At 31.0% G+C, this 27,380-nt stretch overlaps 1 protein-coding gene across 2 annotated transcripts; it reads right to left on the bottom strand.

The window, feature by feature from the left end:
• Positions 1-829: 829 nt before the first annotated feature.
• Positions 830-27,299, bottom strand: LOC126760234 (dynein light chain 1, cytoplasmic). 2 transcript variants are annotated; one of them, XM_050475716.1, is made up of 3 exons: positions 26,936-27,299; positions 19,805-19,972; positions 830-3,088 (listed from the first exon to the last, which is right to left on the bottom strand). In XM_050475716.1, exons 2-3 carry the CDS (start codon positions 19,910-19,912, stop codon positions 2,927-2,929), a joined length of 270 nt encoding a protein of 89 aa, XP_050331673.1. In that variant the 5' UTR covers positions 19,913-19,972; positions 26,936-27,299; the 3' UTR covers positions 830-2,926. The 2 variants fall into 2 exon arrangements, with proteins under 2 accessions (XP_050331673.1, XP_050331672.1); XM_050475715.1 differs by lacking the exon at positions 26,936-27,299 and adding an exon at positions 25,630-25,995.
• Between the last annotated feature and the right edge of the window lie 81 nt (positions 27,300-27,380).

The raw sequence follows: 27,380 nt of genomic DNA, 5'->3' as shown, positions 1-27,380 counted from the left end.
AAAAAAAATAAATTTAAAAAACAAATAAAAATAAAATTTTAAAATAAAAAATAATTTTTTAAAATAAACAAATTAAACAAAATAAAAATGTTAACACAAAATGAAAACTTATTTTATAAAATTTCAAAAACAAGTTTAAAAACAACTAAAATCAAATTTAAACTAAATTCATTTTAGAAATAAACATTAAACATCATAAAAACATCAACAATAAAAAAATTATTAAATGAATTAGATAAAAAATAAGAATTAACTGCTTTATTGTGGGAGAACTAAATTATTTTAAAATTTATAAATTGATGTTTTTTAAATTTTTGGGGTCTGTTAAATAAGACAAATTTTTTCGTGAACTGATAATACATTTATATATCAGTAATTTTGCTATTCTTCAAACATATTTCGTAATTGCAAAAATTTCAAATTTATTTGTCGTTCCTTAGTCATCATTATTAAGTGCTGCTATGAATCGGAGTAAAAATCAGATATAGTGAAATTATATACATACACACATGTGTACTTATACTCCATACAGCTCATGAAAATATTATTTGACGAATTTTAATGTATCAATTTTATTCATGAGAATTTTTATGAATCTGAATCTGTTTACTTATATGATTTTTTTCAAAAGTTATGAATTATAAAAATTAATTATTTGAAATTGCTTAAATAATTGGAAATTAATAAAAATCATTTAATAAATAACAATACAAAATATCAAATAAATTGTAATACAAAAATTATCAAATAAATTGCAATACAAACTTAATTTGCCAATAACTTCGTGACTTCAGCTACTTCATAAATAAATAAATGCAACACAAAGAAATTAATTTTTTTTAAATAAAATTTATATTTTTTATTTGAACACATATCTTTCATCAATTTCCAATTAAGGAAAAATTTCAAAAAAATACCCTCACACATCCACTTGTTCAATAAATTGTAAAATGGCGTCTACTAAATTACTAATGTAATGTAAGAAGTGTGTTAAAATAGATAATTTTTTCTCTCTCTCATAAAACGATTTGTTTTGTTCATTTCATCAAAAAGAAAAACATTTACAATTTATTTAACACAAAAGAAAATATAGAAGTTTCACAGAAGAAAATATCATTAATTCGAATATATTAGCCTAGTATGGTATATGCGCTGTTGTTGTTGCTGCTGCTACTGTTGTTTTTGCTGCATACATACATACCGCTCCTGGCTGCTGCCAACAGCGCAACACTACGAGTACACTCCTTCTCATTTGCATTTGTTTGCATTCAACTTTTAGTTTTATATATTTGTTATTATTGCTATTATATGCGTTCACACAAAGGTGTTGCAAGTGTGTTTGCTTTTCGTTTGCTATTTGTGTGTGTTTTTTTACTGTTGCTTTACACACCGCTACAACAACTACTCCTTAAGCTGTCACTCCTCCTCCTTCTTGTTCAAGTTTCACTTCAATTTTCCCCATTGCTAATTGTGGATGGAAATATTCAGTTATGTCTTTTATAATTCGCTAACTTTGCTCGTCGCTTACAATGTTTCAATTTTCATTAAGATTTTGCTCTAATTCGAATGTTGCGCATCGTTTTTAGCATTTCTTTCGACTTCCGCTCCGTATATGTACCTTCAGTTAAGTGTTTTGCTTTTGTGTGTGTATATGTATGCTTGTTGTTGTTGTGTACGCAATTTCAAATATTTATTTTTTATTCATCGATTTTCATTTTTCTTGTTACTTAGACTAACAAATATATATGTGTATATATATATATAATTTGCTGTTGTTGCTTGCTGATATTACTAATACAAATACGCATAAAATGTTAAATTTTCCATGATTCCATTTGAGATTTGTTTTTACTTTTAGTTGCTTCAAGTTCTGCTATTTTCTACTATTTTCTGCATTTTACTGAATCTGCGAAGTTTTTCTCTTACCACAATTGTCTGTTCGGGTGTGGGTTGTGTTGTTGGTGTATTGTGCCCATAATAGTAGTAAAGTGAATTGGTTGTTGTTGTTGCTGCTTTTGTCAAGTCCATGAAACGTCACATTTCTGCAGTGTAAAATTTTGTAGTAGATCGGCGCCAGCGGTGCATGTGGCAATGACAGTGGTGAGTGCATATATGGCATTAGGGCAATTCAAAAATGCGTTAATTAGCATAGAGGGGATTACTTTAGGCGTTTATGGTGCGCGCCAATCGTACATATACACAGTTCTGTGAGAAATTGGGCGCTGAGAATGCATTCACTTAAATTCCATAACAATAATTTACAAATTTTTCGCAATCGAAGAGTTTTGAATTAGTTTCCACATCTATGATTTGCGTATTTTTAAAAATTGCGCTGTTTTGAATTTGGTTCCACATCTATTTACGCATTTTACCAATTGAACTGATTTGAATTAGGTTCCACATTACAAGAGTGTGCATTTTAAGTATCATACATGTAGCTTATTCTGGGTGCAGTCTAAAACGTTTATATTGCAGCAAACTCTTTATGCACATCTTTGTAAAAACGCTGGTTATCAACCAACAAATTTGGTTGCACATTTTATATTTGCCAGGTGTATAGTTTCTGCTACCCAATTTAAGAAATCACAGCTAATAACTACAGTTATGCACTGCAAAGCAATGTGGATCGTATCTTGACAGTATCATTTCGCCAGCACTGTGCTTCTCTTCAAATGCATTTCCGCCTGCTGCATTACTCAGTTGCCGATTCATCATACTATTACGTTGAAATGTTGTGACTGCAAATTTTTCCAGTTGTTGTTATTGTTATTTTTACTTTACGCCTTTTTTTCTTGAAATTTAGGATTTACACTACAAATTCTTCTGTTTTGCTGTTGCTTTTCCAAGTATGTGTATATGTGTGTTGTTGTGGTATTTTGTTGTTGCTGTTGCTGTGATTGGGTTTGTGGTTATAGTTGTTAATTTTTTAACCGCTCTTAAATAATAAAATTGCCACCTGGCCTAAGTAAAAGTAGATAAAGTGACGTGTCTCATGTGTCACATACGATCCGAAATTTCGGCCCACAATACAATGCCATGTGGGATTGTATTTTTTGTCGAATTCTTTCTTGATATAGGCGGCGATGTCCTGCAATGAGAGAAAAAATATTTTTTGAACATCAGTTGGGTGTATATTTATAAAAAAAATATGTATGTATTTTAATCTTTAATTAAAAAAAATAAATAAATTTTCATTAACTCTTATTGCCACTCTTTATTTCATTTTAATTCACATATTTTTTAATATCGACTTTTAATTTTTAATACTAAACCACAAGCAATAAAAATGTTCTGTTGTCTGAACGCCGCTGTATGGCAGTTCATACACAACAAAGCATTGCCCTTCACGGCACTTAAATCACAGTTATAGCGTCATTTCTACGCCATTTAAGCAGAAAATTGCATTTTTCCCGCAATTTCAATGTGCATGCGGAAAAGTAAAATCGAAAAAAGTAAAAAAAGAAAAGCCTGCACCGCGTGGCGCGCAACAACAATTAAAACAAAAGCACATCGAGGGGAGAAAATCGAGCCCACTGACCTAGCGGCGTACAAATGACCGATACCACAACAAGTCTATAAAAATAAGTGTCCATCGAAAAAAATGCAATGGAAAATATAATATGGAAAGTACAAACATGTGCTCACGAACTGGAAATTTCTTAGAATACTAGCGTAAATAAAATAAAAAAAGCGGCACTGAATTTGCAATGTTAAAAGTTTACTCATACACACACGCACATACACAGAGGTCATTGTCAGTACGGTTTTGTGCTATCACGTAAACATATTATAAGTGTACGTACAAGTATATGATGCAACGGCCGGCTTGTATAGTAATTGCTTAACATGAGTGTCGCGAGACACAAATAGCAATGGCTTGTTGTAGGTAGGCGCTTAAACTTATTATTTAATGCATTTAAAAATAGATTACGCTCACGTTACAAAGCCTACAAGCGGCGTTTAGCTTTATTTGCTACGCTACAAACATTATTTATAGACGGGTTTATAATTTAAAATGATGTAAGCAAATAGTGTAACTTAGCTTGGTTTATTTTCATTGGAAATTTTCGAAAAATTCCAAAATCGATAGTGGTATGAGCTAAAATTAGATTTATTGACTTGAGGAGGGTTGGTAGGTAATTTTTCATGGATAGTCGTCGTTTCTAAAATATGGTAGAGCAATTAAAGTGGTGCATACCAATTATAAATAACCTTATAATACATTTTAGATTCCAAACTTTCCAATACTTTGAGATACACAACTTCATAAAAATACTAATTCAAATACAGTGTGTATGAACACCTTAAGTTTGCTTATGACGTTTGTAGACGTTTGCTTACATGTTTACAGTTAAAAACATTCTTGTTTATTCTTGCATGAAATAACGTTTGTTAAAACCAATCACGTTTTTGCAAAATACAAATAAACTAAAAATAAGAAAATACAGGTGAAAATGCGATTCGTAAAAACCTTTCACATATAAATTTCAATAATAGAGTATGTTTTATCGTGCAATAGTGATTTAATTTACATATAAATGCCATTTTTTACATGTAATCACTGCAATTAATCATGAAGTGAGCAAATTGCGTGCCAAATGTTCTAAAAACCATTCCAATAGTGAGTTAAAAGCGAAAATATTTACTTAAATGTACTATACATGTGTATGTAAGCTTACAAAGTAAAACAATAGTCGGTAACTTCAGCCGCTGACCTAGATATTATTAAACAAATAGTAACTATGTGTGTAACCAAGCAGTTGGCAAAATAAATAAGAAACAAAAAACGTTAACTTCGACTGCACCGCAGCTATAATACTCTTCACAGGTGCATTTTTTTCAGCATAAATGAGTATAAAAATATTTTTATCTTAATTTTGATCGGTCAGTTGGTATGACAGATAAATGTTATGGTGGTCCGATCTTAACAATTTTTACGGAAATTGCATAATTGCCTTAGACAATAATCCCTGACAAATTTCTTGAAAACATCAGTTTAAATCAAAAAAGCTTTCCATAGAGGCACTTTATTCCGATCATCCAGTGTATATGGCAGCAATATGCTATTGTGCTCCGATCTAAACAATTCCTTCGGAGATTAGACAATAAGGCATGCCAAATTTCTTGAACATATCTCGTCAAATGAAAAAGATTCCCATACAAGCACTTGATTCCGCTCGTTCAATTTTCGGGAGCTACTTATGTGAGTATGTATGTACAGTTGCGAGCATTGAAATAGTAGTGCCTATTGGTCAAGAGAGTTTTGCTTTAAATTTTGTTTATTTTATGATATTGCCGTCGATCATTATTTTAATTATATTCTCTGAAGTATAACGGTCCTATTATTCACAACAATAAGTGTGGAACACTTACCGTTACTTTTTTAGAGCCAATTTTATTGGGATATCTGTTTTTATGAGCGAGCAATAGAATAGTAGTGAACGGTGAGCTGATTACAAACAGATAATTTTTACTAAAAAAAATTAAATTTTATCAAACAAAAAGTAAGTTTCCTAATATTTTATATATTATTCAATGCAAAAACCAAAAAAATTTATGATTTTGTTCCTTTTATTGGGCCGCGGGAAGCACTGTAGTGAAGAAAAACGAGAATGGATTCAATCTGTCATAAACAACGGTAAATCCTACAAGGGAGTGGAAAGACTTGTAGGGTGTTAAGCCACAATGATTCGCAATGCAATTATTTATAAAAAAAAAGGCGAAAAAAGGGGCGCAAGATGGATTCTTTCTGAGAATTTTACACGAATAGTTGTAAGATGTGCCAAGACTCGACCTAGAATGTCAGCTATGGAGATTCGGAATGAACTTAACCTGGCCTGCGGTGTTCATACAGTGAGAAGACTTCTACATGAACATTATTTATATGTCTGCTGTCCTCGAAAAATACCGTTATTAAAAAAAAAATTCATGTAGCAAGACGTCTTAAATTCGCCAAAGGACACCTGAATTGGCCGATTGAGAAATGGCGCAACATCTTGTGGACAGACGTGTCGAAAGTTGTTCTATACGGCGGTAAAGGGTCCCGTCAGTATCTAAGATGCTCCCCTAATGCAGAGTACGACCCCAGATTCAGCACAAAAACTTTGAAGCATGGCGGTTTGAATATCATGGTTTGGGCTGTTTTTCTTACAGGCCCAATTTTTTTGTGTAGTCCCAATTCACAAGATTACTGGCATAATGGACCGATACACACACGTGGATGTAATGCAGCATATTATGATACCATTTGCTGAAGAGGACATGCCGCTGAAAATGATATTTCAGCAGGATAATGACCCGAAGCACACCAGTAGGGTGGTAAAAAAGTGGTTTCGGGTCAATGGAGTTGAAGTCATGGATAGACCAGCTCAATCCCCTGGTCTCAATCCTATTGAAAATCGTTGGGCAGATGTCAAGAAAGCCGTGTGGAAGGATAAACACAAAAACAACAACGAGTTGTGGACCGTAGTGCAGCAATCATGGCAGAGCATACCACTGAAAAGATGCCACAGTCTCGTAGATTCTCTGAAGAAGCGATATATTGCTGTTATCAAAAATCATGGCCATGCTACCAAGTACTAAGATCTCCTATAGACGAAACTTGCAAAAATCCTTCAGGATTTTTAAAAAAAATTTTTTAGTACTTCACTACTATTTTACTGCTCCCCAAAATTTTCATACATAAACACATCTTTGTAAATAAACATATCTTATACATATTCAAATCTAAATATTTTTAGTAATAAACATAGCCTGGAAAATATGATCCACTTTTGCATTTCAATGGATGTTAAAATTGTTTGGCATTTTACATAACTCACAGATATGTAAAGCTCTAACACCCACTACTATTTCACTGCTCGCAGCTGTACATACATGTTACAGTGGTCCGATATCGGCGGTTCCGACAAATGAGCAGCGTCTTTGTGAGAAAAGTATATGTACTAAATTTCGATATCTCAAAAACTGAGGGACTAATTTGCACATATACGGGCGTAATGGCTAAATTGACTCAGCGCGGAAAATATAAAGTAAGTAAACCGCTTGTTGAACCAAAAAAAAAATTAATTTATTAAAACAAATGTAAATACATAAATAATTAAATACCATAATGATATATAAGAAATAAATTATAATAACCAAAATAAAATATATTTTTTAAATAATAAATTAAAAATTTTTTATATAATTTTTTAAACAAAAAATTAAAACAAAAATGTAAATAAAAAAAAATATATCAAAAACAAAATAAAATAAAATAAATAAATATAAAAAAATTAATTAATTAAAAAATAAAATAAAAAAAGTAAATATAAAAAAATAAAATAAATAAAAAATTACACATAAAACACAAAAATAAAAGTTAAATAATACATACGAATTAAAAAAAAATTAACAATAAATACAAAAAATTATACGCTAAAATAATAAAAAAAAATCGATGAGGAAAAAACATTAACATTTATGAAGGCAATGTCTGCATTTTTGTCGGAACTTTGTATAAGACTTCATATTCATGTCATGTTTTATTGTAATAATACAATCTTTTTATGACGCACATAAATTCAGGCCAAGTTGGCAGGTTTGGCAATGCAGATAAATAAATAAAGTTATTAAACACAACAATTATCGATTAACAATGCATTGTAACAGACAAGTCTAAGCCTTAAGGGGTGGCCAAAAGCAAACTAAAACTACATAAACAAATATTAACTTTAACTAGTGCGAGCAAATAATAAGCGACATTGTAAGAAAGGGGAGGAAAGAAAGAAATAGGTCAACAAAGTGTACGATATCCGTAAGCGGGAATGTTAACAATAGCAAAACTGCCTACAGCTTAAAAGAAAAAAACTGTGTCAACTGAAATTTCCTTTTTTAATAAAAACTTGCTGCAGGAAAAATTTACAATGGCAGCAGATCAGTTATTCAAGAAATAAGTTTCGATACATTCATTGTATAATACAATCAAGCAGGAGGCTTGATTGCTTCAGCCATATAACTGTTATGTACCTTGCAAATACCGTTTCTACGATTCAACCATATGCACCCCCCCGTCGCTTTCTTCGATATTGATTAAACATTGTAGCGCTGTGCAAAACAACGAAGTTAAAAACAACAAATACCACCAGCCTGACAACAGTAAGAAAACACGCATGGTTTTCGTAAGGAAAATAACAACCGGCAACAGTGGCTTTGCAACTATCAACGAGTGTCACGCGTGTTTATGCATAAGCCAAAAAGCGAGTACATTGTTTTGAAAAAAGTTAGCAGATTTCACAGTGCGATTTTACCAACAACCATACACGCACATGTATTCAATTCTGGGTGCATACACGTATCGAATGGATGAGCACCATGTTTACTGTGTTACTATGTAGGCTCACGTACCTATAGAGGCTCGACAAATAAAACCGGAAATGCGCGCGGGCAGGCCGTTGGCACGTACTCAGCGACCCGGCGGTAGTCTGCTTAAGTTGGGTGGCGGCATGCGAGTTCGTTCGTGCATAAAAAGCAGGATCGCGTGCTACACAAACACTTTTATAGTATACATACATATGTATATGTATTTACCGGTCTTAGTCTTTCCTTTTGACTCAAATTACATGAGCTGTTAGCTTTTCTAGTTCGAATGGCATTATATAAAAACTGCAATGATTCAGCAAGCGCGTGGAGGAAGGGGTGGCCTTGAAATACGTTGCAAAAAATGTTGTCAATCATACACTAACTGTCACAATTCGGTTTACTAATATATTTTTATGATTTTTAAAGTTGATTGTGAAATTTATTTTTAAATTGAGCAAAAAATTTTAATATAAAGTGAGTGAGTAGAAAAAAGTGTATATAAAAAACTCTAAACATGATAAGGCAAAAAATATACTTCAATAAATATAATAATAATTAAAAACATTATTAATAAATAAATATAAAATGATAATAAAAAATATAAAATAATAATTAATAGTAATAAACATATAACATATATTTATCAATAAATAAATAATTTAAACAAATAAATAAAAATATAAATTAAAAAATAAGAACAAAAAATATAATAAAAAATTATTAAAAAAAAACAAAATACATATGTATATGTACATATGTACATACATACATACTATGTGACCTGGTCTACGGAAAGGGGGCTTAGGGTGAGATTTTTAACAGCTGTTTCCCAGAAAACTAGTTTTCGCACGTTAGCTCCCTTTTCCCTTTTCGTAGACCAGGTCACATATACATATGTATAATAAAATAAGATTAAAAAAAAAAATAAAAAAAACTCATGAACGCTTATCTAAATTATGAAAAGCAGAATTTAGAAAAAGTAGCACATACTAAATATACATATAAATAATACACATTTAATATTAACAAAGTCAGGGAGACCCGGTTACACCCAAAAAAAAATTACATTATCCACAAGTTTACGACAACTTCATAAAACATTTTGTACAATTAATGCACACAAATTGCTGTAAACATACGGTATGTAATACCGCTGTATTATATACTAAGTACATATGTAATACATATGTATGCACATCGCATCTAAGTACACATCTAATCTCGAATGCGTGCAGCAAAATAAAACACTTTCCTCAACAATGCCACGTGTCATGCAATGCATAAAGCTTTTATATCCGTTAACGATGCAAATGTATGCAAAACAGTGCGCGCACAGCGCTATTTACCAATGCAATTATACACATACATACATACATACATACATAAACGCCGTGAAGTAGGCAAGAGCATTGCCGCGGCACTCAACTGAAACCACAGCTGACAGCCTAAAAATAGTGTAGTTCAAAGCGGCGCTTGACGGTGTAAGTTTACCAATATACCGTTATGTGTTAGATGTACATAGTATATGTAACGGTGCATTTTCGTGCTGAGAGACAGGAAAACGTAGCGCCACGGAGATAATTGCATATATGCCAGCATAAGGACAGGTTCTAAATTTATACATTGAGCCGAGCTGAATGCGTTGCATGCACAACAAAAACAAAACCAACAACTAACAATTGCGGTGTATAAACTTTGCGCGTGGCGTTGCATTCCCAGAGCCAAAAGCGCAAATTTAACGCAATAGAACCCTTTTCTAGCCCTTTTTTAAGCATGCTTTTCACGCACACACATACACACTCCTATATTCCGCTTTAATAAAGGCAACAGTGAAAATCTAAATATTAAATACGCCTCCTTTGCCGCACCGCCGATGTACATATTTACCTTTATGTATGTACATATATATAAACAATAGCAACAACAACTGCTGCGCGTAAAACGGAAGCGAATAAATTTATTTGACTGTTGCATCCTGTGTGTTGGCGTTCGTTGGCAAGCATCGCACAAGTAGGAAGTGTAAAATAATTAAATTGAAGGTGAAGAGCAACGACTAGAACATTAGATTGAAAGCTTAAGTAAGTGGGGAGGCGGTAATTAGTGTGGTATGTTTTGCAAGTGAAAGGTAGTGTAAACAAATTTATTAATATAAAGTTGTTTGCATACATTCCGGCGGTGAGTGCATAATTGGTGGTGATGGAAAATGTAGTCTGATGTAAGGCGCAGAATTGTTATAGAAGTAGAGCTGTGTCCGTGAATTTCATATGAAATTTTTACACACACAACGAATCGGCAAATTTTAACATAATTTTAGAACTAATTTCAAACGAATGGATGTATATTTTATAAAACTGGAAGTATTTGTAATGAATTTTATAGAAACGTTTTTGACAAATCATGCGTATAAACGACGTATTAAATATTTTCATTATTTTTGAAACCATTTTCATCGAATGGTTGAATCTTCCTTTAAATATCTTCTTCTTTATTGGCGTAAACACCGCTAACGCGGTAAAAGCCGAGTTTACAACAGAGCGCCAATCGTTCCACCTTTTCGCTGCTTGGCGCCAATTGGCGATTCCAAGTGTAGCCAGGTGCTTCTCCACACCTGTTCTTTCCAACAGAGTGGAGGTCTTTCTCTGCTTCCCCCGGCAGGTACTACGTCAAATACTCTCAGAAATGGAAAGTTTTCATCCATTCGGACGACATAACCTAGCCAGCGTAGCCGCTATGTCATTCGCTGAACTTTGTCAATATCGTTATATATCTCGTACAGCTCATCGTTCCATCGACTGCGGTATTCGCCGTTGCCAATGCGCAAAGGTACATACATAAATCTTCTGCAGAACATTTCTCTCGAAAACACGATTCACTTGGGAGTGGCCAGAAACGATTCTTTTACATATGGCTCAAGCAGCTCACGACTTCCGGTCTTAGATCAAGTATCCTATAGTGATCCGATATCCGCGGTTCCTATAAATGAGTAGAAACTTGGAGAGAAAAGGATGTGTGCAGTCTCTCATATACTCAGGGACAAATACATCCTGCATTCAAATTCTTGCTATTTATTTTCTTCACTCTTCGTCTTTTTAAGCTCTTTCGCTCTTAAATAAAGCCTACATTAACGTCAATATATCTATTGTCCTGCGCCTAAAAGCATACCATTAAGTTTCGCACTTATTTGTGAACATATTCACACGTCAGAGCAACAATTTTGCGTCTCAACAAGCAATTGCCTGCCACAGTGCTTCCACACGCACTTCCAAGATGTTAGCAAATCTAAGTAAACAGTAATAAAAAATTGAGCTACAATCAACTATTTGCTTAACAATTCAATACAGATTTCAGTCGGCTCAAGTTGGTTTTTGTTACTACTACTACGATTATATATGGGACAGAAAAACTTGGAATTTTCACCAAAAACACAAAAACCCATGCAGCAAAACAATATAAAGAAATGTACATCGATGGAAGTGAGAGGGACTGCGTATAAGCCTACAAAATGTGGTAGCCGCTTTTTGAATGAACGACAAACCAGACATACATACATACAAACCTCCCACACTATGCAGACTTTTTTCGTAGTTATTTACAGAAAAGTGGCCCATAAAAGTAAATATTTGACTACAGCAAATATGGCTGCGCGCTCTCTTTCGGAAAAAGTTGTTTGATTTCGTAAAGACACGCAAAAAAGCAAAGTATACTTAACTTAAAAGAGGTGGAGAATAGTAATAGGGGAATCCACAAACTAAAACTTCAGCTATGTAGGCATACTATAGCAAATAAATCACAATGAAAAAAGGGTTTACAAACACATGCAACTCTGGGAAAAGTGATACGCTGTAGATACCAGCTTTTCGGACAATAAATTGCCGATACGAAACATATGCGGAAGGATTCGACTGAGGACCTACACATCTGTATGCAATATACTCACACACATGTTGAATGAAATTCGAAAGAAAAGGCACAGCAAACTTTGAGGTCGAAGCAGCATGCGGCAAAAAAAAGTCAGAGAATGAAAAGTCTTTAGAAATACCCTAAGAAAGATAAATAGCAAAAAAGCAGCACATTCTTGGGGAGAATAATTAGAAAGAAAATCATTATGGAAAAAATAAGTGGGCGAAACGAAAATAAAGCATTTAGGCGACCAAAAAGGCAAGTGAATCAAATAAAGTTCAAGTGAATAACCAAATATTGTCATACAGCAACAAATATCTAATTTAGGATGACTAAAAATAAAAAAAAATATGTATGTGAATAGCGGCACACGCAAGCACCGAGATAACTGGTTGACCGAATGAGCCTTGACTAAGGCCAAATATAAATGCAGAAGCCAATACTAAGACCAAAGCCAAAGCCAAAGTCACAGTCATAGCCTTCGCCAAAACCGTTTATATCATTTTTTACTTGTACTAGTATGTATGTATAAGCACGCTATAGTTATGTCTGTCTGCGCGCAATCCACTTGTTTCAAAGCGAAATGACTAAAGCCAAGAACAGCTTGAAGCCAAATATGGACGGCCAACGGCCAACAAAAATGCACGAATTGGCGTTGTGGCTCAAAACGAAGCAACAACAATTCAGCTAGCAACTATTGGCCGCCAATATATTTAAAATGCGAAAAACGTGGTGTCCAGACAAAGAATAAAACAAAAAACTGAGTGCGAAGAAAATATAAACGTGGCAAATGGAAAAACCAATGCAAAAATAAATTTTAAGCCAAATTAAATCGCCGAAGGTAGTAAAGACACAACTATAATGGTCACAATAACGGTTGAAATGCATGCTGAATGAATGAACTGTAAAGCTGCAGGCAAGGCGACAGTCTTCGTGGGCTTGCGCTGCGACGAGCACAATGAAATGGAAGAAAGCAATGAATAATGTGGTTATGAGCGGACCAAGGACTCGCAGCAGTGGTGTAGGAACGGAAGTGAAGGCGGAGCGCGCACAAGGAAAGTAAGGAAAAGTAAAAAAAAAAACAATATTGTTAGACGTGCAACTTCATATATACACATACATATGTATGTATGTAAAACAATTGAACAAAGGAGGATATAATACTAGAAAGTACAAATTATATCAAAAAATATATTAAAAATATATTAAAAAAATATAAAAAATTAAAAATATTGGAAAATTAGAAAAATTATGGATTTATTAAGTATAAATGAAATAAAAAATATAATAAATAAAAATGTTGAAAAATCGATGAATTAAAAACTAATAAGGCAAAAAAGTATAAATTCATTTTTTCTAATAAAATATAATATAAAATAAAAAATAAAAAAAAATAAATAAAAAAAAATAAATAAAAAAAATACATAAAAAAAAATAAAAAATAATAATTAAAAAATTTGAATTAATGTCTAATACGACAAAAAGTGTAAATTAATTTTTTTAATAAAAAATAAAAAAAAAATAAATAAATAATAATAAAAAAAAAAAATAAATAAATAATTAAAAAATAAATAAATAATAATAAAAAAATTAAATAAATATTAAAAAATAACAAAAAAAAAATAAATAAAACCATGAATTAAAATCTAATACGACAAAAAGTGTAAATTAATTTTTTGTAATAAAAAATAAAAAAATTAAAACAAACTTAATACACCCCGTTCATGGCATATATGTATGTAAGTTGTTTCTTTTACGACTAAAATAAAGAATTTGAAAGTTTGTAAACTTTACTACTCAATAATGGAAAAAATAAATATAATATGGTAAATAAAAATATAAATCAGATTTTTTTTGTACAGAATAAAGTTTTCTGAAGATATTTTAACATATTTTTCATTATTTTATGTTCTAAATTATTTATACTTTAAATTATTTGGCTATATTTGATAAAAAAATTTAAATTTTTTTATTATTTTACGCTTAGTTTAAGGTTTTAAATTTTTAAAACCTTTTGTTTTTGTTTTTGAAACATTCACTTTTATTGTAAACATGTGTATCATTAATTTTACTTTTTTTCTTTCCAAAGTTATATATTTTTTAAATACATATGTACAATATTTTTTAAATTGACATATGTATATTTTATTTGTTATATTAAAATTTATATTTTATTTGTAAAATTAATATTGAACACTTTATTTTTTAGTCTTACTAATACTTTTCATTTCATACATTTTTTAAATACAATTTTTAATGCCCCAAATTTTAATTCAACCATTCATTAAAAATGCAAACAATGAAAATTCAAATTAAATGCTATTGCGATAAAATAAAAACTTGTAAAATAATACAAATGATTGATGCACAAACATTTACAATATTTTATTTTTTTCCAGCCAAAACAATGAAAAAACAGCGTCATAGCACATTGTGGAGAGCGATTTGCTACAATGCGCCTAGAAGTATGCAAACACAAGACAAAATGCGTCGCATATGAGCGCACATGTACAAGTATTGGACAAATGGTGAAAAAATGTCAACGGCAACACCCACAGTGGCGAAAAGCAATAATAATAACTGTAACTGGTAATGCAACAGTAAAAAAGCAACAACAACCACAGCTACTCAAATATACCAAATAGCGGTAAGTAATGTTCTATAATACTAAACACGTGTATGTATGTACAGTGTGTACACACTGCCCCTTTACACCCCACACTGCCACCCCGCACAACAGAACACAGCATGTGGCAAATTAATGCCGACGCAACCGTTGGCAGCAACAATTTAGTCTAATACCCGTGCGCGCCATGTTTCTAATGCCATGTGGAGCCGAGCGGCGCTCCTTGCCTTGCGTTGCGTTATTCGGCACCCGCTACCAGCCACCACCGTCTGCCGCTGTGCACGATTTGAGTGGCAGCAGGATTCCCAATGGGTGACACACACGCACACAAAGTAAATGTAACGGGAGATGTGCGCACACTTTCACTGTAGTCGGCCACAATTGTTGACATTACAACATTGGCACTTATGCTGTTATGTTGTTACTATATTGTTGTTGTTTTTATTGTAACCGAGCCCTGGTTAAAAATGTAAATTTAAAAACATATTGGCCAAGAGAGTGAGAGAGAGAGATCGTGTGAATGTGGAAGTGCGAGGAAGAGAGTGATGTACTGAAGGACAATAAAGTGTTGTTGTTGTTGTTGTTCTGGCTGCTTTTGTTGTCGCTTGTGTCAATGTTTATATAATTTCTTGGTGTTTTGTTACTGTGGCTTTTTACATTACTGCGTATGCGCTTTTTCGTGTGTACATATGTATGTATGTATGCGTGTGTGTGTTTTGGGGGATTTTACATGATGCGCTTTTAGGGAGTTAAGCGTTAAATAGATAATGATAAATGTGTTGAACGTAAGTAGGGAAAACAACAAAAAAAAAACGCAAATCCGCAAAATGTAGGCGGTGGAGGGGTGGGGATTCTCTTTTGATTTCAGCAGGCAGGCGTACGAATCGTTGGCAACCTAAATGGGGTAGGCGGCACGCAATCACTGACGGCCTTGCAGCATTACTAGAGCAGAAACGAGAGAAAGTAAATATGTACACATTCATTTATGAATGTATGCGCCTAAGTGTGGTTAAGCACCAGCGCTGTCGGAGGGGTTGAGAGTGTGTGTTTCGAAGTGATTGAGTTTAATAATAGGCGCTGAAAATTTAATTTTGATTGCAAATTGGTAATCGAAATATTGTAGGATACTAAATAATGGTGGGAATTATCAAATGAAGACATTACAAACGCTTACAGTGGGTTGGAAAAATCATGAGACAGTTTAGTAAAAAATGTTTTCTATGTTCTGAAACCTGCAAAAATAACAATTTTAATAGAAAAAATCGTTGATGAAAAGTTTAGAGAAAAACTACCCATTTTATACTTTTTTAATTACATACATAATTTTTCATACATTTTTTAAATTTTTTTTTATTTTTTAGTTTTTTTTCTAAATTATTTTTTTTTTTTAATTTTTTATATTTTTTTATATTTTTTTATTTCTTTTTTAAATTTTTTACATTTTTTATACATATATTTTTTCTGATTTTTTAAATTCTTTTTAATTTTTTATATTTCTTTTTTTATTTTTTATATTTTTTTTAAATTTTTTTTATATATTATTTTTATATTTTTTATATTATTTTTATTGTGTATATTTTTTTTTAATATTATTTTTATATTTTTTATATTACTTTTATATTTTCCTTTTATTTTAATAAGTTGAATTTTGTTTTTAAATTTTTCCTTTCTTTAGATTTGTTAAAATTTTGATTTAAATTTAATTCTTTAATTTAATTAAATATAATATTGTTTTAACCATGTTTTAAATGTTTTCTTTTTTTTAATGGGAGTTCTCAGGAATTTTTTTAACTTTATTTATTTTATGTATGTAATTGTTTTTAATTTCTAATTAAAATGATTAAAATTTCAAAATATTTATTTTTCCCTGTTTATTATCATTATTTAAATAACTTTATTATTTCATTTATTTATTTATTATAATTTTTTTAATTTTTATAAAATATTTATTAATTTTTAAATACTTTTTTACTTATTTTCGTTAAATTTTAAATATTATTTCACTTCATTTATGTACATACATACATATACAGTGTGCGACAAAACTTTTGTCGGTATTTAACTGGATAAAATCATATTAGGCATTACGTGATGTTTTATTGATTTGTATTATTAGTTCATGTATTCTTCTTTTAAAATTACTAAAAATTAAACAAATTAACTTATTAAAAAAATATATAAAATACCATATATTTCCAAAAATTTTGCGACAAAACAAAAGCACGAAATTTTTAATTGAAAAATGTATGTCTTTCAATATTTGGTTGCGTATCCCTTGTTTTTAAATTTTTCGGCTAGGCATTTCAATTAATTTATTTGATATGTCCCAGGAATTTTTAATGTATAAAACGGCCTTATTTTTATTCTTTGATTTTTCGATCTACATTTACCATTGGTATCTATGGGATTGAATGATTGTGCGAGTCGCTTCAAAACCTCATTCCCGTTATCAACCATGTTTTAAATGTTTTGGTCGTTGTCATGTTGATAACTCCATTTTAAAGCCATTTCTTCTGCAACATGTGGCAGCATTGATATTCTGAGAAATATTTTTATGCTTATTTTGTCCATTATACTGTTTATTATGAATTTATTTATTTTCTAGTACATTGTTTTTAACGTTTTCTAATTAAAATATAAAGTAAAAATTATTAAAATAAATAATACGGCTTTTTTGCAAAATATGAAAATTCCCCATGGACAGCTCGACGTTGTATGGATCTCTGTAATTATTTAACCGTAATTGTCTTACAATAGATTTATAAGTTTAATATATTATTATAACCAAAGAGCTTATTTAAATTACTAAGGATGATTTATTCCAAACCATTCTTAACCGATTCTCTTTTCTTATTTATTTTTTTCTATTGAACAGAAATACTTATTTCGATTTTCTTTCTCTTTAATTACTGAATATTAATATTTTTCTAATTAGGTAATAACTACACATATCCAACATAATTAAAAACCGTTTGACTTAATTGCAATTAATAAATTCTTAGTTATTTTTTGTTTTGTCGCACCAGATTTTGAGTTCTTCATATATTTAATTTTATATAATATTTTAGTAAGTTAATTTGTTTAATTTTTACTAATTTTAAAAGAAGAATGATTTTATGATTTTATTCGGTTAAATACCGACAAGGCAGATTCCGTGCTTTAGTTTTGTCGCACACTGTATGTACATACATATGTAGTTTAAATAACTCATTTATAATTTTATTTTACAAGAACAACGATAAAATTTATCTCAAAGTTGTACTTAAATAAACAGACTCAATAATGTTGATATTTTCATAAATTTTAAGTTGACAAAGTAAACATTAAATGAGATTTTGAGCGCTAAGAATTGAGATAAGAAAACTAGACAAAGAGCACAACAAGAAAGACGTCAATCAAAATCAGTTTAAACACACAAGTATGCAAATTTTATTATAAATAAGTCTGAAGATAAAAGCAAACAAATTAAACAAAAAAACGTGCACATAAAAAATAAAAAACCAAAGCAGACAAAAAATTTTACAGTAACAAAAATGAAAATTTAAATAAAAGAAAATAGAAAAAGTTAATAATAAAAAAAATGTAAATTAAATAAAAATAATAAAATAAAAAAATAATAAAAAAATTAAAAAAAAATAAAAAAAAAAAAAATAAAAAAAAAATAAATAAAAAAATAAATTAAATTTAAAAAAAAATTAAATTAAAAAATAAATTAAATAAAAATAAAAAATTAGATAAAAAAAAGAAATTAAATAAAAAAAATTAATTAAATTAAAAAAAAAATATAATTAAATTAAAAAATAAAGGAACATATTATTACTTTTTCATATTTTTTATTAAGTTCTAAAAATAAATTCTAAAAACTAAAACTAAATGTAAAAAACTTAAATTTTAGCGCATTCATTTTTATACCATTCATTTTTTAATATTTAGAAAGCATTAAAATTAAATAAAATAAGTGTATGGAAAAACTTTATATACATACATACATATGCATGTATGTACATTTGCATGTACAACAGCAGCTCCTACAAAAACACACTTGCAATGTTAAAAGTGCATTCGACTTGGGTTAAAGTTGAACTAACCTTATTTAAAGAAAAGAGCAAAACCGCAATGTGTGTATTCACCTCAAATATAAAGAACAAATACCACACAACCAACTACATATGTACATACATACATATGTATGTATGTACATAAACTTGCAAAGCAAAAATGCATGTAATCCTTGCTGTTAAGCAAAGAGGGTCGACAAGTATAAAACAACAACACTTAAAAAACTAGAATTGACAAGAATATAGCGCCAGGGCTTACACGCGAATCAAATGCAGCATGAAAAACTTAAAAAGCGGTGATAAAAAGGCACAGCAGGATCAAGTTGAATTTATCTCGAGAATTTTCGAAAATCTTTGCTTGCATTTGATCGGATTTTAGTGCCCCTTCAAGCGCACTTTTTGACTTTTTATTCGTTTTCACTTTACATATGTATACACTTTTACTTTGTTAACTTATTTTATAACCAGCTTAGCGACGTTTGACAACAAAAATTTCGTGCTTTCCTGCGCACTGAACGCTTTCGTAAGCAATAAGAAGCACAAGTTAAAGCACAGCAGCAGTTAACTTTTTATCTGCTTTACAGATAAGAGTTAGAAAAACAATCAGTCTGCACGAAAAAAAGAAATGTTGGCAAACTAGCTTGTTTAACTTCGCCGCAATGCGCGCCTGTACGTGGCACGATAAAACTAGCCGCTTAGCAATAGTGTGCGGCAGGACCACAAGTTGTTGTTTCAGTTGGAATATATTTATTTTAAAAACAAAATAAATGTAAATAATTTATTTGAAGCCTTCTTCGAAACCTTTTAAAGGCATTTGTGTATAAAATTTGAAAAAAATATTTTATATTATATTTTATATCAAAGAAGAGCAACTTACCTTTTCAATGTTGTACTTTTCGAGGGCTTGTGTCGCACAATCAACAGCATCCTGCTGCATTTCTTCGCTCATGTCGGCGTTTTTAATAACTGCTTTGCGATCTGACATTTTGTTTGTGGTTTTCTTAAGTTTCTTCTAATAAAAATTAGCAATAAATCTGCAAATAAACTGAAACGGAAATTGAATTTAGTTTCGAGATTTAGCTGAATTTAACAGTGTTATAAAGATACTTAATATAAATTGCAGAATATAAAAAATATACATAATATACCAACAAACAATGATAAAATCTTGCAAAATGCAAATTGTACGCACACAAAACAATCACATTTTCATTGAAAATTTTACAATTTTGCGCATTTGAAGTTTTTTCAAACAATCGCATACCATTAGTTGCCTCATATACCATTTATGCGTGTGCATATAAAGCTAGACAGTGACGGTCGCGCGTATATTTACAAACATACAAATACAAATTTCCATATCATTCACTTTCGAATACTTGCATCTCATGGACTTTTGAACAATCAAAAGCAAATGGCATATAGAAATGGCAGCCACTCACGCGAATTTGTGCTAAGCCGCTTCCGATAAAGCATACCTTGAGGCGCATAAGCCATTACCTTATTATTTTTGTTATTATTGACTAACCACTACACATGAATGTACATATGTACGTACGATAAGCAATAAGAAGCACAATATGCGATTTTATATTTCTTATACTCTGCGCTTGAGCAAAAGCGAAAGCGAAAATGCTGCGCTAATTTTAGTAACACTTGGGAAATTCAATATTACTGCAGGCGTATTAAAATATTAGTGAAGTTTTGTAAAAAAAATTTTCGGATTTACTGCCGAAATTGCTAGAAATGACGTCAGTAACAAAAATTTGTTGTAAATTTCAAGGCGAAAAATATCTTACATAAATAATTGAAAGTTGTTGCATACTTCAAGGCTGTGGCACTCGTTTGTACATATTTTTAAACATAAATAATAAAAACCGTTGCATACTTCAAGGCGTTGGTACTCAAATATATTTATAATTAGCTGTTGAGTAGTTATTCAACATACACATTTTTTATGTGCCAATATTGCTTACGTTCATCATTATAAAAATTCAATAATATGAAGATTTTATTAACAAATACATGCAAATTAATAGAAATGTAATAATAATGTAATAAATAATAACCTCAGTATTTCTCTGAAAATTTTTGCAATTTACTTAATTTATTTTAATTAATTTTGTTCACAGAAGTTACCGATATATTAAAAAGTATATGTACATAACATATAAAACCTTCCATCTAACAACGTATTAGGCTTTTGATATTTAAAAAATTACTGATTAGCAAAGGAAATTCAACATACTTACTAGCGTTGAAAAAATACAAATTTACTTAAATTCGTCTGTAGCATAATATAATAGGAGTAATATTATATTCATATCGATTTAAAAAAAAAAAATTAAAAGTCTAAATCTTTTAACCATAGCATACTATTAGGCGCAGCTTAAAAATCAATATATAAAATTTCGCTGAAATCACGACAATTCCACGAATTAATACTACTTTAACGGTAATGCACTCCATATAACGGGCAAAAAAGAGAGGAAAACTGAGGCGATAAATTCTGCGAAAGCAGTATGGTAGACACGTAAAACAATTGAATTAATACAAGCACAAGCGGATATGAACTGTGTAATAGAATGTGCTACACACACCAGACAGAAAGGATGTATGCACATATGTACCTACATACATATGTACATACATGTGGCCAGACTAAATTGCAGACTTCACTGCTTTAAATAGGTCAGTAAAAGCGGCTCGAAACGGAAAACAACTAAAATGTGCTATTGAAGCGGCTTTTTTAATGTTTGAGCTTTCAACCATACAAACATGCATATGTCAGTGAGAATTTGTGGTTGAAATCAACCCTTGGCACTCCCTTCAAAGAAGGCATTCAATCAATATGAAATAGAAATTCCGTATTCTTTTACTTCTACGAGAGCTTTAGAAATTTTGCTGCTGCCAAAGGACATCCAATAGACTATCTAAATCGCCAGAGGCATTTCAATAATTCCATAGTGAAACAAAACAAAAGCAAAATGTGAACCATGAAATGCCAGAAAATGATAATGAATTAACCATAAATGCGCGTGTCAGCAATAGACAGCATATGGCCAGCAGCGACCCCATTCATGGGCAAAAGGGTGTAGGAAAAAAAAATATAAAAATAAAGTAAACGACCAACGAGCAGAAAGGCAGTCAGCAATTCGATTAGATGAGGGCAATTAGTGAGCACAATTGATAATGAAAGTGGTGGCGGGGTTAAATAAGGAAATGTAAAGAAATGTCGCAAGGTAAGACAGAATGTGAGGCCACAACAACAATTGCAAGGAGTGTTTTTTGCTGCATTGACTTTTTATTGTTGTCATTGCAAATGAATGGCAAGTTAACGAAACGCGACAAATCACCGTTCAAACAATACGTCACGAAACTGGACTAACTCGATGCATTAGAAGACAATCTTGCATTATAGGCGCTTGCAAGCAGACACGAAACGCGACAAATCACCGTTAAATGTACAAACAATACGAAGAAATCAGCAATTATGTGAAAATTGCAAGCAAGTTGATATACATACATACATATAAAATGTTTACCTTTAAAATTTTATCAATAAGCATAAAATAAAGAGCAAAAAAGCTGAAGGAAAATATTTGACAACCTAATATTACATTTTTTTCATATATGTATTTAAATTTGTATACATACTACTATCCACAATTTCATTCAAAGTGCCTTAATCTACTACTTTCCAGCTGTGTTAAATTACTTTTAATATGTAGCTATCATACTAAGCAATAGAAATGTGTATTTGCAAAAAATTATAATAGTCAATTTCGCAAATTAAGAAATAAACAATTTTTGCAGTCACGATTGCTCAAATTTCACATTTCATTAACCAAAAAATAACGTATACGCCACGGGGCGCATATTGTTCCAATTTAATCATAACAAATCGAGAGTATAACTATGACAAGTGCCAGTAAGAGAATACAAACACTTGAAATCCTTTCTTAAAAATTAAATATTACAATTTGCTTATTAAATGTCCGCAATTGAATTATCGAATGAATGAACAACAACTCTGCAATGCACCAACAGCAAAATACAATTCAACGGCAAAGATCAAAACGAAATGTCAAGCGAACTGCCGGCAAAAAATACATGTTCGTACATGTACATATGTATGTGTCTGCTGTTGATCATCGGCAATAAAACTGTGCAAAACCTACACAATCAGTGCTGTCAAGCATATTCAATGACACATTCACGCACATTGCACGAACTGACAACCAGCGCTCAATACCCGGACTGTTTAATAAATGCATATAACGACACGATGTAACAAAACGTTTGGACGGCTGTATGGCAATTTGTCGTTGAAATTATAAATTGTGCTTTATCAAAACGAGCAGACACATGATGATATGACAGCTGACATTGGTGTAGGTTAAGACGGTAACAAAACAAAAAGCAAAAAAATAATGTGAACAAACGTAAACAAATGGAAAGTAAAAGTGTGCAATGCATTTGTATGAATATAAAGTGATATTAAAAAATAAAGCGTTTAAATTGGTTCATAAAAAAGTGAATTGCAAAGTTTTGAAAGCAACTGAAATACATACATATGTACATATAAAAATGTTAGCGCCAGCAGTGAAAGTATCATCTAGTTTTGTTATCAACAATTTAGTTTTATGTGCTTTAAATTATAAAATAGAAATATTATTAAAAACAAATTACACGCACACTTCAAATATTTGACAAACAAAAAGAAAATATTGAAATGACGTGTCGTCGTGCATTTCCAATTTAATATAACCTGTGTGGGCGGTATCGAATGAAGAAATTGAATTCTGTATGTAAGTAAATATGTAAAAAGATGATTTCTTTTAAAGTTTGAGTGTGGATTACTAACCTGTGTAGACAAAAAAAAAAAATATAAATGACGTATGCTTGCAGCGCAGCGTGTTCAATGAAATATTTTTTCTCCAGGTGCTTACCAGGTGGAAATGTTCTCCATGTGTTTTTGTACAAAAAATATTTTTTTAAAAGTTTCAAAGTTTTTATTGCATTTTTGGCTTAAACGGCAATGTTGAAAAAAAAATGTTTAAAAAAAACTATGATGCCTAACAACAACAAAAATGTATAAAGTGCAACACTGTACAGTTTTTAACGCCCTCATTTTACTGACAGCTTTTTACTATTGTTTTATTTTTTTCGTAAACTTTTCCCTCGCAAACAACTCACACTATTACCTTGTAGCATTCACTTGCATTCAGCTGTGAAATGTCAGTTAATTATAGTGCGAAATTTCTCAAAATTGTTTTTCTACATTTTTACCAAAGCAATTTTCTTTTTGCGCCAAATATATGTACATACATACATACATATGTATAAGCATAGGAGTGATGTTTGTTTGTACAATCATGCCCTGCATGCATATGTTGGTATGTAAACACATACATATGTACATACATACATACATATCTTTATTGCTGTCGGCAGTCGGCGCAATTTGAAGCTCAGGTGATATTGCACACACTTCGTTTTACTATTTTGCTTTTGTGTGTGCAATATACATAAATGATTTTTGCAAATTGTTTTGTTGTGGAAACCATAATATATGATTTATACCAAAGCATTAGCGGTGTTACTAGCCATTTTAAATTTGAAAATGCTTCCTATAAGGGTTAAACGTTTTTTAATAAATTGAGACAAATTATATTAGAAATTTAGAATTCATTATACTATTTTGAAATATTTTGCATACAATTTAAAAAAGTCAACCAAAATCAGTGTTACCTACAGCGTCAAACAGTAACACCAGTAATCATCAGGCAGAAGTATGTGGGATGGCCAATAACACTATACTAACTTTGTATTTGAACTTCGTATATTTTCAAATGTTACCAATTTTGTCAATAAGCTTCTATTTTAATCGAATATTACGTCAGTATTGAAAAATGTCGGCAAACCAACAATCTACACTGGTTTAGCATATGCCATATAGACACACCAACGAATATTTAGCCGATGACCATTTTAAGCCTTGCCAAAGTTTCTAAGCATGCAAGAAAATACTGGATTTAGACAAAAAAAAAAGTTTTTGTTGTTTTTTTATACCAGTATGTAAATTTGGTGCTTTGCTTCCGCTAAGCACGAGTGTAGTACAAAATAAAACTGGTATGCCATACGACGTAAAGCTTCTTCTATCCCTACCCATGATTTACACTTTACTTCAATAGATGTAACGTATAACATCCACACATGAGCATACATACATATTTCAAAGTACATGAAGGTAACCTTCTTATTAAATAAAAAGAAAAGTAGTGATTAACATGTTGAGTTTCCGCTAAAAAAAAATCACGTTGTTTAGCTTCTCGAACTTTCATTCTCTTGCTAATTATGAAATCCGATTTTGCAAAATCATTAGCGTACCGCCTGCTGGTTGGGTGCATGATTTAATATCACCACCACCCTCTTTTAATCGAAAAGGCTACACTTGCAACAACAATATCACCTGAGGGTCGACCATCGTCTGCTCAGCCCATCCTGTGCCAAAGATATACCAAAAACAACAAATACTCCACAGCAACAACATAAGAAGTATATGTTTGCCGCACCAACCGTCATTCGTCACATTTTAACGAAAAACATTTACGGCAATTTAGTATTTCTTTTTTTTACAAGACATTTCATTCAATTTTCACATTTTCTGTAGATTTACAGCGCTAAACTTTAACTTACCTGTACAATTTCTGCTACTTGTGCTAGTTTTCAGCAAACAAATCTGATTTTTCAGCTTTTTTACTTGGGTTTTCGGCACTTATTCCTTCTGGTTTAGATTTTTTCCTCTAAAATTTTGCTTATCTTCTTTCACACACTCGATGAATTTCTCAATGAAAACTATGTTTTCTTAAAACATTTGAACGAACTTTGTGAAAATTTCAATACTTCAGATAAACGAATGTATAAAATAAAACAGTTCAAATCAAAATTCCTTTGTATAGGTACTTTTCAAAATATATTTGACTATACAATTTCCACCAAATAAATTCCACTCACGCTTGACGTATGTGTTGTTTGCACGGCTTTTCGCGGTACTCTGCTATTTTGCTATACGGCGAATGCTAAAAAACAGCCGAAAATACGCTCTCTTCTATGTTAATGCGACAGAGAGAGCATGTGCAGAGCAGGAGGAAAGATGACGAGGCAGCTTCTAGCAGGCGGCTTCTATCAACTTCGTGTGTTGGGTATTTTTTTTTAACAAAACTGTATTAAAAAATTTCCCAAAACCATTCACAATAGAATGATAAAATGTCATTCTATCGAAATTGACATTAGAAATATTGCAGATGTACGGAAGTGCCGGTGTATATATTTTTTTGTATACAAATTTATACAAATCGAGAAATTCAGCAAGAAATTGTTTAGTAATGCGTAGTTGTATACTAAAATATGAGTGAGTGTAGATTTATTGCAATTCTAGCTATTTTTAGTACAACTCTTAATGCTTTTGACTAAACTGTCAAAACTCGCCTATTCAAAATGAGGTTTGTTAGCACTTTCAACTGCTAAATTATTATAAAAAATTAAAATGCCTATTAAATTCATTTCAATTAGTGAGCCGGACGTCGTAGAAAAAATTTTTGTAATTAAAATTAGATTTAAATAAAAATAATTGATTTTAAATTTTGTATACCAATTCTTCAATTTGCAATTAAAAATTAACAACAAAAAAATAATAATTTAAATATTAATTCAATGTTTTCAATGCATTAATGTAAACGCAATTTATATCACATAAAATAGAAATTGTAAAAAATATACCAAAAACATACCAGAAATACATTAACAATAGTTATTTCATACTTCAGTAGCTGTCAAACTGTGCATACATCCTACAGTAACACACGAAGTTTTCGCACTATTTATAATAATTTTTATATGTAGTACACTTTAACTTATTTTTTTAATACGTACATACACTTTTTAAATACCAGTTAATTTTTTTTTATCCATTAATATTATCGCGTTATAAACGCACACTTACCTTGCTTACACTTAACAAGTAAAGCTATTTCTGAATTTCTTGGCGCGGTTTCAATAACTAGCTTACTTCGTTTCCTTTATACTCCACTTATTTCGTGTTTTGTTTTTGTTGTAATTAATAACTAAGTTTCCCTAATACTTTTACAAGTTTTTCGCCGAAGACTACGGTTTTATTGTGTTTGCTTTAGTTTCGTACTTAACACATGCTCTTTTAAATATTACTTATCACAAATTGGCGGTTGAACAAGTTAACGTTGATTTTGCTGTTGTTAATGCTGCTACTCCTGCAACTACTTTCGCTGACAAGTTGACTGTTTATAAATCAATAAAATGGCAGGCGTACGCAAACACAGTTGTATTTCACTGTTTTGGCAATTCCTACGCTCATTTGTCACTTTTCCATAGCATTTACATATGAGGGGTTGGGGGCGGTGGAACCAGCAGGA

This window comes from Bactrocera neohumeralis, chromosome 5 (assembly GCF_024586455.1).
Source record: "Bactrocera neohumeralis isolate Rockhampton chromosome 5, APGP_CSIRO_Bneo_wtdbg2-racon-allhic-juicebox.fasta_v2, whole genome shotgun sequence".
Lineage (NCBI taxonomy): Eukaryota > Metazoa > Arthropoda > Insecta > Diptera > Tephritidae > Bactrocera > Bactrocera neohumeralis.
Note: the sequence above shows the minus strand (reverse complement) of the source record. Positions and strands in the feature narration are given on the sequence as shown.